We start from the raw sequence: 12,962 nt of genomic DNA on the forward strand, positions 1-12,962 counted from the left end.
AAAAAAATTGAAAATCTGTAAGGATGATGTTCAGAAAAATATAAATTGCCAAGATCGACCAGAAAAAAAGTGGAACATTTGAAAAATGAGGCAGTGGCAGGCAGTGGTGTAGTTGGTTGGCCCAGTACCTATCCACAACCTTTTCCTTCCTTGCTTGCCTCTATTGTAGAATCATAAAAAACTAAAGCAACTTGATTTCCCAACTTTCCTTGTAGCTAGTGGTGGCCCTGTGGCAGTTTTGGAGATATAAATGGGAATGTTGGTATTATCTTTTGCATTTTCTTCTTCCTGACTGGAACGCATTCAAGAGGCTTGGAGATGCAGCAGCAGTTTGGCACCAAGAAACAGCAAGCTTGAGTATAAAAACCATTGTATTAAGAAGCTGAAAGTTGATGCCATTGTTGAGGAGCTGCATCACTGTAGACTGCTTTTGTGTGAGAAAAAAAAAAAAAAAACACATTTTTTTAAGCCATGGTTAGTTGAATGATCTCTCATTGAAAAAAGACTCCAGGAATATAAAATAGTGCAGCAGCTATGGAAAACAGTGTGGTGGCTACTCAGGAAATTAAAAATAGAATTATTGTATGATCCAGCAATTCTGCTTCTGGGTATATACCCCAAGGAATTGAAAGCAGGGTCTGGAAAAATACCTGTACACCCATGTTTATAACAGCATTATTCACAATAGCCAAAAAGTAGAAGCAACCCAAGTGTTCATCAGCAGATGAATGGATAAACAAAATATGGTCTCTACATATAATGGAATATTATTCAGCCTTTAAAAGGGAGGAAATTCTAACACATGCTACAAAATGGATGACTCTTGAAGATGTTAGCTATGTGAAATAAGCAAGTCACAAAAGGACAAATACTGTATGATTCTACTACTTATATGAGGTACCTAGAGTAGTCTCATTCATAGAGACAGAAAAGTAGAATGATGGTTGCCAGGGCCTGGGGGATTAGAATGGGGAGTTGTTTCATGGGTCTAGTTTTAAGTTTTGCAAGGTGAAAAGAGTTCTGGAAATTGGTTGCACAGCAATGAAAATGTGCTTAAACACTATTGAACTGTACACTTTAAAATGATAAAGATGGTAAATTTTATGTATATTTTGCCACAATTAAAAAAGAAAAAGACTGGGACCAGATGGGTTTATAGCTCAGTTCTGTCTAATATAATTCTAATGTTACATAAGCCGTTCTAGATCATAGAAAAAGATGGAAACTTCTCAGTTTATTTACTAAAGGTAGTATAACTTTTTAAAATATAAATTTATTATTTATTTATTACTTTTGGCTGCATTGGGTCTTCATTGCTGCATGTGGGCCTTCTGTAGTTGCGGCGAGCAGGGGCTACTCTTTGCTTTTGTTGCGGTATGTGGGCTTCTCATTGCGGTGGCTTCTCTTGTTGTGGAACATGGACTCTAGGTGCGTAGCTGTGGCGCATGGGCTCAGTAGTTGTGGCTCGCAGGCTCTAGAGTGCACACTCAGTAGTTGTGGCGCATGGGCTTAGTTGCTCCACAGCATATGGGATCTTCCCGGATCAGGGCTTGAACCTGTGTTCCCCGCATTGGTCCGCAGATTCTTAACCACTGCGCCACCAGGGAAGCCCCAGTATAACTTTAATATCAAATATTATAAAGATACTACAAAAAATAAAACTAAAGACTGGCTTCCCTTGTGAATATAAATATGTAATTTCTAAATTAAATATTACTATAGAGAATTTAGCAATGTAGTAAAAGAAAAATACATCTGCTGAATGGAATTTTTTCTAAGAATACATGGGTATTTCAGTATTAAGTGATCGATCAACATAATCCATTACATTAACAAATTAAAGGCAGGAGAAAAATCATATGATCATACATAAAAAGGCATTTGATAAAGTTCAGCAGCTAGTCCTAATTAAAATTCTAAGTAGAAGAGTAATTGGTGGAAATCACTTCAATAAAATAAAAAATAGCTCTTACCCAAAACTAACAGAAATAATTGCTAAATGGTAAAACATAAAAACTGTTTTAGTTAAAATCAGGAAGTAGAGATATGGGCTATCACTGTTATTATTTAACATGATCTTAGAAGTTATATTAAATATAGTCACAAAATGAAATAATTTGTATAAATTTTTGAAAAGAAGAGAAAAATTGACTCTTTGCTGATAATAAGACTGTAGTTTAAAAACTACTAGATTTAATAAGATAATGGAAGGGCTATATAAATAAACAAAACTGTGTAGTTTTTCTCTATACTATCAAAAAGCATCTAAAAAGGGAATAATAGGAATAGGAATTCCTGCTCACAATAGGAATAAAGATAAGTATAAAGGCACAGTAACTATTAGAAAAATAAATCTTATTGAAGGACAAAACAACTGAAAGGAAAGACATACTATATTCTTGGGTTAGAAGTCCTCCAATTAATATAACTTCAATGCAAGTTCAATTAAAATATTACCAAGAGGGCTTCCCTGGTGGCGCAGTGGTTGAGAATCTGCCTGCCAATGCAGGGGACACGGGTTCTATCCCTGGTCTGGGAGGATCCCACATGCCGCGGAGCAACTAGGCCCATGAGCCACAATTTCTGAGCCTGTGCGTCTGGAGCCTGTGCTCCGCAACAAGAGAGGCCGCGATAGTGAGAGGCCCGCGCACCGCGATGAAGAGCGGCCCCCGCTTGCTGCAAGTAGAGAAAGCCCTCGCACAGAAACGAAGACCCAACATAGCCATAAATTAATTAATTAATTAGTTTTTTTAAAAAAAGGAGAACAGACCACTCAAAAGTCATAAGGAGAGTGTGCTTCCTTTAAAAAAAAAAAAAAATATATATATATATATATATATATATATATATAACCAAGAGGGGGGACTTCCCTGGTGGTGCAGTGGTTAAGAATCCGCCTGACAGTGCAGGGGACACAGGATCAATCCCTGGTCTGGGAGAATCCCACATGCTGCAGAGCAACTAAGCCGGTGAGCCACAACTACAGAGCCCACGTGCTACAACTACTGAAGCCCACGCACGTAAAGCCTGTTCTCTGCAACAAGAGAAGCCACAGCAATAAGAAGCCCACACACCGCAACGAAGTGTAGCCCCTGCTTGCCGCAACTAGAGAAAGCCCAGGCATAGCAACGAAGACCCAACGCGGCCAAAAATCAATAAGTAAATAAATAAAAAAAATTTTTTAAGTTACCAAGAGGACTTCCCTGGCCTGCCAATGCAGGGGACACCGGTTCGATCCTTGGTCCAGGAGGATCCACATGCCGCGGAGCAGCTAAGCCCGTGCGCCACAACTGCTGAGCCTGCGCTCTAGAGCCCGTGCTCCGCAACAAGAGAAGCCACCGCGATGAGAAGCCTGCACACCGCAACAAAGAGTAGCCCCTGCTCTTGCAACTAGAGAAAAGCCCACGCAACACCAAAGACAAAATGCAGTTAAAAAAAATAAAAGATATATATATATATATATATATATATATATAAAACCAAGAATTTTTTATTTGATAAAATGATCCTCTAATTCTTACAAAGGAAGAATTTCCTGAGACTAGTCAAAAAATAGGTATAACAAAAGAGAGTGTGGTAGAACTTGTGGTAGTATTGTATGTTACCAGCATACAGAATACTATGAAAAGCCATTGTAACCAAGCTGAGGTGGTATTGGCATAGGAATGGGCAGATTAATGAAAAAGAATAAGGACTTCAGGAATAGGGCCCAGTATATGTGATAATTTAATATACAACTAAAATGATGTTTTAGTTTGGTGGGAAAAGGTTAGATTATTTAGTAAATGGTATTGGCACATCTAGGGAAAGTAATTTTGTGCCCCATAATACGACATATAAAAATAAATTCCAGATAGATTGAAAATTTGAATTAAAAAATATTTTAAATGAGGATACATTTTTTTTAAAGTTTAAAATGAAGACTATAGGTTCTGCAGTATCAGAGAACTCTATAAATGACTTGAAAAAGACATGATAGAAACATCTGGGCAAAGGATAAGAGTAGTCAGTTCATAGAAGAAATCCATATGGCTAGTAAACATGAAAAAATGCTCAATATAGAATATAGTACTCAGGGGAACACAAATTAAATTAGTGTTACTTCAGACACATCAGTAAGACTTGGGGAAAATGTATATGCTGGTAGAGTTGTAAAGAAACACATACTCATAACGTTATTTATAGAAATGTGAATTGTAGCCTTTGGGAAAGCAGTTGGTACCAGCTAGTATAATAAAAACATGAATACCTTTGACCCATTAAGCTCACTCTGGGGAATCTATTGCATGGAAGTAAAAATACCAATATTTAAGGGTATACATACAAGTATGTTATTGCGGCACTGTTTGTGTTGGCAAAAACCTGGAAACCAAGTGAATGCCCATCATTACGAGAAGAGTTAAATAATTTTGTTACAGTCACACTGTGGAATAATACACAGCCATTAAAAGACTGAACTCAGAGCTTTATCAGTTGACCTTTGTGAGTAACTGAATGAGAAAAGCAGGAGGCAGAAAAGCATGTTTAATGTGATTCCAAATTTGTAAAACAAGACTGAAAAAAACAACATATATAGGTGAGTATGTATACACGTTTTCATATACGGACTTGGAGTAAAAACACAGAAGAACATATACTAGCAAGTTAATTTGGTTGAGTAATAGGGTGGGTGAAGGGAGAAGGAAATGGATGAGGCAAGACAAGGATGCACTAAAAACAAGGCAACACATATCATATGATCTCATTTATGCCATTTTTGTGCCTTGGGTGGAACATGCACTCCCCATTCCTCATCTTCATGCCCATTTCCTGTTAGGAAGATAGTTAGGTTTTTGAGGATGTTGTATGGCATCTTGGTTACTCCAGATGACTTATGTACTTAATTGCCCAGTATCAGAAGAAGGGCAGGTGGAGTGTGGATGCGGTTATATGTAAAAAGCAGTGAATTATGTCATATGAAAGCACTGTGAAAAGTAAAAGTGTTGTCTGTTATAAAATATTTTTATATTTCCCTTCCTTTTTAGGATTTAATGAAGACACTTCGCAAGGAAGCAGATTTGAAACAAATACAGACTCTAGTACAAGGAACTCATACACGACTCAAATATTCGCAAAGTGAACTAGAAATAATTAAAAAGAAGCACCTTGCTGCTTTTTACCAGGTAACATAGACTTACATAAAATTTGATGGAAATTAGAACCAGGACATAGAATTTCAGGAATTACATTTATAAAGCACCATGTAGTTTTTATACTTTTCCCCATGATTGAGGTATATTATAGTTCTTTAAGTTACTTTATTTTTATGGTTGTTAATGTTGTTATCCAGTTGTACCTGAATTTACCTTATCTCACAGATTCTCTTTTTATTCTGAAAGATACCTATCATGTTTTTGGCTTCACTATATAAAGCTAAAATGGCCATGTTAAAAAGACATTTTTTTCTCTTTTGTAATCAGGAACAATCTCAGCTACAAAGTGAACTGCTAAATATTGAGTCTCAATGTACTATGTTGAGTGAAGGAATCAAACAACGGCAACGAAGAATTGAGGAATTTGAAGGAAAGATACATAAGGTTATGAATGATATATTATTACTAAATGGCATGTGGAATATAGTTCTAGACCAGATACCAAATTTAGGGCTTCTTCAATATGTGCTAAAGCAAAGTTTGATAAATGCTAAGTTCTATTGGTTTGCCAAATTAATTTCCTTGTGTTTTTTTGAGAACCACTATTGCTAATCTCAAGAGAAAATGACTAGTATACATGGTTATTCTCTTCAGCTCTCCAGCCTCTCCTTGTCCATTGTAAAATTTGCAGCCACTTTCTTTCTCTCACTGCCCTTAACACCAAGAAGGAAAGAACTTTGTCATTTGTGTCATCTTTTAAGGTTGTGTATTTACTCAGTAATTTTTTCTTGAACATTTATTATATGCCAGGCACAGTTGCTTGGCTCTGGGGCACCAAAGATATGATCATCTATCCTCTGCTTATAAAGTGACAGACACTTTCTGGTTTTATTCATTCCGCTGTTGCTTATCCCTAATCCTTAAAAAGTTGTTTGTCACACCATCGCTCAATAACTTTCACCCATTGCCTCTGGTTCTGCCTTTTACCACATGATTTGAAACTACACTTATGTTGCCCCTTAATTATCTCTTTTCCAGGTTAAGTACCCCTAATTCCCTAGTTATTTACATTTACTATGGATCTAAGACCAATTCTGGTAACCAGCCTTTGGGTACTCTGTTATTTGTCAATGCCCAGAACAAAAAATAATGTAAAAATACTATCTGACCAGTTCAGAGTACCCTGGAACTCTGCACATAGAACTATAACTTTCCGTGGCTTGGATTATCTACTTATACAATTTATAGCTTACTGTTGTGTCAGTCATATCACTTTCATATTTAATTTATATTAAACTGAAATCTGAAAGTTTTTTAACATGTCCTGTTGTTAAAACAAGTCTCTCTTATCCTATAATAGTACATAAATGCAGGGCTTTAAAAATATTAATGTTAAATGTTATTTTGTTAGATATGGCTCATTCTAGTTGTTCCAGGTGTTTTGAGTCTTAATTCTATGCTTCAGTCCTCTTGGTTTTACACTGCTTAAGACTCAAATATACTCAAATATAAAGAGTATTACTCAAATATAAAGAATATTTTATGTATTTATGTAGCATGTTATATTTTGGTGAATGAAATACTTCCGATTTTGTATTAAACACTTCATAGGGGCAAAACACTTAAAAGGCCAGCTATGAGCTTTCTTACTTAGTTTTCAGAATAAGAAATTTGAAAATAGGTAAGCGTAGTTTATGGAGTTAAAGAAAGAGAAAGCACTGACTTTTCAGAGTACAGTGATGCTTGTTGGGATTAGTCTTTGGCCTAATCCAGGAAAATCTTGGTGGGAAAAACGTAGATTTAAGCATTGTCTATGTATTTTCTTAAAATTAATTATTAAACCACTTGGTTTAAAATAATTTAAAAGGTTGAAGATGATATTTTTCAACACTTCTGTGAAGAAATTGGTGTAGAAAATATTCGTGAATATGAGAACAGACATGTTAAACAGCAACAAGAAATTGATCAAAAAAGGTATTTTTATTAAAAGATGTTGGTAAGCAGTTACTCTTATATAAATGTAACTATTATTTCATAATTTAAAGGAATTTGCCAGAGGTAGTCTTCATTTCAGTTTGTCAAGAAATAGCTAGTAATCATTCCTATTTTAATAAAGAGATCTAATTCTTTTATTCCACAATTTTTTAAAGAGAGAAAGCACAAATATACAAAATAAGAGAATGGGGAAATAATTACACAGTGGTTATTAAAATTTATTTAGTTTTCTGTAAATATCCATATATGGATGAAATTGTGTAGCCTTTCTATAAACAAACTACCAGGGAGACAATATATTAGGTGAAAATATCCCAATTATAGTAGAGAGGAAAAAGGTAAAATACTTACTACTTATAAATAAACTAAGATGTGAAAGCAATATATAAAGAAACCTTCAAACAAGACTGAGAATTATATACAGAAATGTGAATTAAAAGGAAAGGCAAACTAGTTCTTTCATAGGAAGACTCAATGTTGTAAAGAAGTTGATATTCCCTAATTTAATCTATAGTGTACTTTAAGTATCATCTCAATACATGTATGGACAAGATTTTTTTTAACTGGATAAGGTGATTCTAGAGTTCACATTCAGAACTAGTTAAGAAAAATATGAAAAAGGTAATGAGAAAGGACTAGAACTCCCAGATTTTAAAACATAGGATAAAGCTATCTTAATTAAATCTTGAGGTACTGGCTCACAGAGTCCAGAAATATACTCAGATCTATAAGGGAAATTTGATTTAAAATAAAGGTGCATTTCATCAGTGGAGAAAAGATACACTTTTCAGTAACTCAGTTGGAATACATTTGTTAGCATCCTGGAAAAAAACCTGCTTGAATCCCTACATCATTCCTTAGACTCAGATTTAATTCCAGCTGAATCAAATATTTTAATGTAAATAAAATGAAAGCATAAAAATATTACTAGAATAAGTCATAAGAAAATTTAAAAAAATAATCTCAGATTAGGGAAGATCTTTCAGTATGACAGACCCCAGAAGCCATAAAAGAAAAGATTGATAAACTGCAAATGTATAGAAATTTAAAAACAATTTTTGCATGGCAAAAGCATCTTGAAGAAAATGAGAAGACAAATGACAATAAGGGGGAAAATATACATACACATACATGTTTATATGTTCCTTTCCAATTAGTATGCCTTCTATTTTCTTGTCTTATTGCACTAGCAAGGCCCTCCAGTACAGTACTGAATAAAAGTGGTGAGAGTGGACATCCTGCCTTATTCCCAGTCTTAGGGGCAAAGCATTAAGTCTTTAACGTTTAGGTATGATATTAACTTTAAGGTGCCCTTTAGCAGATTGAGGATGTTCCCTTCTGTTTCTAGTTTGCTGAAATTTTTTATCGTGAATGAGTGTTGAATTTTGTCAAATACTTTTTCTGCTATCTTTTGGGATAATTGTATGGTTGGGTTTTATTTTGGGGGGGTAGCTTATTAATATGGTGAATTACACTGATTGATTTTAGAATGTTAAACCAACTTAGCATACCTTGGGTGAAGCCCACTGGGTCATGCTGTAATATCCTTTTCAAATATTTTGGATTGATTTGCTAAAATTTTGTTAAGGATTTTTGTATCTATATTCATGAGAGTATTGCCCTATAGTTTTCTTTTCTTGCGATGTCTTTGTCACATTTTTGTATCAGGGTAATGCCAGACTCATAAAATGGAGTTTTCTCATGGAGAGTTTTCTCATGGAGAGTTTTTATATTATTTCTTTCCTAAAAGTTTGGTAAATTTTTCAAGTGAAGCCACTTGGGCTACCCACCTTTCTTTATGGGAGATTTTTAAATTACAAAATCAGTTTCCTTATTAGATACAGGGCTATTCAGGATATCTTTTTTCTTGAGTGAGTTTTGGTAGTTTGTGTGTTGGAAGGAATATTTGTGCATTTCATGTGAGTTATCACATTTATTAACAAAGTTATTAATATTTCCTTTTTATTCTTTTCAATTTATGTAGGATCTGTACTGATGTGCCTTCTTTCATTCCTGATATTGCTAGTTTGTCTTGTCTTTTTTCTTCTTGATGTCTAGCTAGAGGTCCTTTGGATCCTTGGATCCTTTCTAAGACCAGCTCTTGGCTTCATTGGTTTTCTCTATGGTTTATCTGTTTCTGTGTTGTTGATTTCTGTTCTTAACTACATTGTTTCCTTCCTTGTACTTATTTTGGGTTTAATTTACTCTTCTTTTTCTTGCTTTTTAAGGTAGAAGCTTGCTTTATTTATTTTACACTTTTCTTCTTTTCATGTAAGCTGTTTATTTCCCTCTAAGTACCGCTTAAGCTGCATCCCACTGCTTCTGGTATGTTTTATTTCATTTTCATTCCATTCAAGGTATTTTCTAATATCCTTTGTGGTTTCTTTCTGTGACCTATGGGGTGTTTAGAAGCGTTATTTAATTTAATAGAAATTGTTATGGTGGGGGGAGGATTTAGATATGTTTCTGGTACTGATTTTTAATAATTCCATTGTGGTAAGGAATATATTCTGCATTATTTAAATCCTTTTAAATTGATTGATACTTATTTGATAGCATGGCATGTATTGTATCTTAGTAAATGTTCCATGTACACTTGAAATGAATATGCATTGTGCTTTTGGGTGGAGTGTTTTCTGAGTGGCGCTTAGGTCAAGTTGATTGGTGTTGCTAGGTCTTCTGTGTACTTACTGATTCTCTGTCTAGTTGGTCTAGCATTTCCTAAGAGAGGAGTGTTGAAATTTCTAAGTACTTTTGGATCTCTCATTCTCTTCTTCCAGTTCTGTCAGTTAAACTTCATGTATTTTAAAACCTTGTGATTAGGTGCATATATATTTGGGATCATTATGTCTTTTTGCTGAATTAATCCCTTTATCTTTATAAAATGCCCCTTTTTATCCCTGTCATATTCCTTGTTCTGTAGTCTGCTTGAACTTCAATATAGTTTCTTGCTAAGGAGTTCTGCCAATCAATCATAAAAATACAACTGGAACTCTGATTGAGATTGCTTTGGATTTATAGATTTATTTGGGGAGATCATCTTCAAAATATTAAGTCCTCTCATCTAAGAACATAGAATATATCTTCATTTATTCTAATCATCTCTATCCTTTATTAAAATTTTAAAGTTTTTTCCATAAAGATCTTGTGTGTTCTTAATTTCTAGATATTTTGTAGTTTTTTTCCTCTTATGACTAGTATCTATTTTTATGATATTTTCCTAGTTGCCTTCTACTGGTTTAGAAAAATGGTATCAAATTTTAAATTATCTAACATCTGATAACTTTGCTAATGCCTCTTATTACTTACAGTAGCTTATCCATTATGTATCCCAGGTATTAAGTTTGAGGTGCCTGTGACATCCAATTGAAGGTGTAGTAGAGTAGACAGTTGAACATACAAGTTAGGAATTCATGGGAGAGGTCCAGGCTGGAAATATAAATTTGGGGATTGTCAGTATACAGATGGTACTCAAAGTCATGTGACTGGATAAGATCACCAAGGGAATGAATGTAGATAGAAGAGAGAAGAGATCCTAGGCTATGTAAGCAAGTTGAGGAGTTAAGAAGGAACTATTAAAGGAGCAGCCAGTGAGGGGAGACGAAAGCCAAAGTGGTATCCTGGAGCCAAGTGAAGAAGTGTTCCACTCGTACACAGCCTGTGCGTCTGCCTCCTGCAGCAGAAATAAACCCCTGAAGGGTTTGTTCTTAACCACTCGTACAAGCAGCATGGTCAGTGATTAAGAGCAGGGATTCTTTGGCCCTTGCCTGAGTGTGTCATGCCTGGCTCCAGCACTTCCTAAGTGGGTAGCCTTGGGCAAGATACTTAACTCTCTGTGCCTTGGTCTCCCCAACTGTTAAATAGGGATAGTGGTATTACCAACTTCAGAGAGTCATATAACTTAAGTGAGTTAATTCATGTAAAAGCATTTATAACGGTGTCTGGCATATAGTAACCTCTCATTAAATATGACTTTGTTTTTATCATTATTGTTGTTGCCTTTGTATTACTAGTATTTAGCACAGTATCTGATACAATTAGTGCTTTAAAATGTTTCTTAAATGAATGATTATATTAGCAGGCTATGTGAGGGAGAGTGGGTGGAGAAAGTATGAGCTACAGTTGATATTGAAATGCTTCTTTTTAGAGATACGGCTTTTTTATTGAGTTATAGTTGATGTACAATATTATATGTTATAGGTATATAATATAGTGATTCATAATTTTTAAAGGTTATACTCCATTTGTAGTTTTTATAAAATGTTGGCTATATTCCCTGTGTTATACAGTATATCCTTGTAGCTTATTTTATAACTACTAATTTGCACCTCTCAGTCCCCTCCCCCTATATTGCTCCTCCCCCCTTTCCTCTCCCCACTGGTAACTACTAGTTTCTTCTCTATATCTATGAGTCTGCTTCTTTTTTGTTATATTCACTAGTTTGTTGTATTTTTTAGATTCCACATATAAGTGATATTATACACTATTTGTCTTTTTCTGTCTGACTTATTTCACTTAGCATAATACCCTCCAAGTCCATCCATGTTGCTGCAAATGGCAAAATTTTGTTCTGTTTTATGGCTGAGTAATATTCCATTGTATATATAAACCACATCTTCTTTATCCATTCATTTGTTGATGGACACTTCGTTTGCTTCCATATCTTGGCAATTGTAAATAATGCTGCTATGAACACTGGGGTGCATGTATCTTTTCGAATTAGAGTTTTTGTTTTTTCAGATTTATACCCAGAAGTGGAATTGCTGGGTCATATGGTAGTTCTATTTTTAGTTCTTTTTTTGAGAAATCTCCATATTATTTTCCACCATGGCTACACCAATTTACATTCCCACCAACAGTGTACAAGGGTTCCCTTTTCTCCACATCCTTGCCAACATTTGCTATTTGTGTTCTTTTTAATGATAGCCGTTCTGACAGGTGTGAGGTGATATCTCATTGTGGGTTTGATTTGCATTGCCCTGTTGATTAGCAGTGTTGCGCATCTTTTCATGTATTTGTTGGCCACCTGCATTTCCTCTTTGGAAAAATGTCTATTCAGATCTTCTGCCAATTTTTTAATCTTGTTGTTTGTTTGATGTTGAGTTATATGAGCTGTTTGGATGTTTTGGATATTAACCCCTTATCAGCCATATCATTTGCAGATATTTTCTCACATTCAGTAGGTTGTCTTTTCCTTTTGTCAGTGGTTTCCTTTGCTGTGCGAAAGCTTTCAAGTTTAACTAGGTCCCATTTGTTTATTTTTGCTTTTCTTCCCTTTGCTTTAGGAGACAGATCCAAAAAATATTGCTACAATTTATGTCAAAGAGTGTTCTGCCTATGTTTTTCTTTAGGAGTTTTATGGTTTCTGGTCTTACATTTAGGCCTTTAAGCCATTTTGAGTTTATTTTTGTATATAGTGTTAGAGAATGTTCTAATTTCATTCTTTTACATGTAGCTGTCCAGTTTTCCCAGCATCGCTTGTTGAAGAGACTGTCTTTTTGATGCTGGAATTCTTTGTGGGGACTTTATGAAGCTAGCAAAGTAGGAAAGTACATCAGGAAGGAACATGTTCTTAAATTCCCAAGTTTGGAGTTTGTGAATGAATAGCTATTTGAAAAGACTGATTGGCTAATTAAATAAGAATAAACATATGAATTGTTACTTAAAGAGAAAGATAAGGGAAGGAAACTATAGATTTTAAAGGATTTAAGAAACATATTCATATGCAGTGTATGAATCCTGATGCAGTTTTTTTTTAATTAATGAGACCCAGGAAATTTGGCAGTGATAGCATTTTGATATTAAAGATGTTATTATCATTTCTACCTATAGTAG

General features: G+C 34.7%; 1 protein-coding gene across 3 annotated transcripts in view; it reads left to right on the forward strand.

Annotated features, from left to right (window-relative positions):
• The window catches only part of SMC1B (structural maintenance of chromosomes 1B), an 86,249-nt gene that overhangs the window by 55,004 nt on the left and 18,283 nt on the right, over positions 1 to 12,962 (forward strand). For all 3 annotated transcript variants that reach the window (XR_013830606.1, XM_079937921.1, XM_079937922.1), the window contains exons 13-15: positions 5,025 to 5,162; positions 5,460 to 5,576; positions 7,000 to 7,106. Coding sequence is in view for 2 of the 3 variants with exons in the window: in XM_079937921.1 (XP_079794047.1) it covers positions 5,025 to 5,162; positions 5,460 to 5,576; positions 7,000 to 7,106 (362 nt within the window). In the remaining variant the exon portion in view is untranslated. The remainder of the gene's footprint in view (positions 1 to 5,024; positions 5,163 to 5,459; positions 5,577 to 6,999; positions 7,107 to 12,962) is intronic.

Source organism: Stenella coeruleoalba, assembly GCF_951394435.1.
Source record: "Stenella coeruleoalba genome assembly, chromosome: 11".
Classification (NCBI taxonomy): domain Eukaryota; kingdom Metazoa; phylum Chordata; class Mammalia; order Artiodactyla; family Delphinidae; genus Stenella; species Stenella coeruleoalba.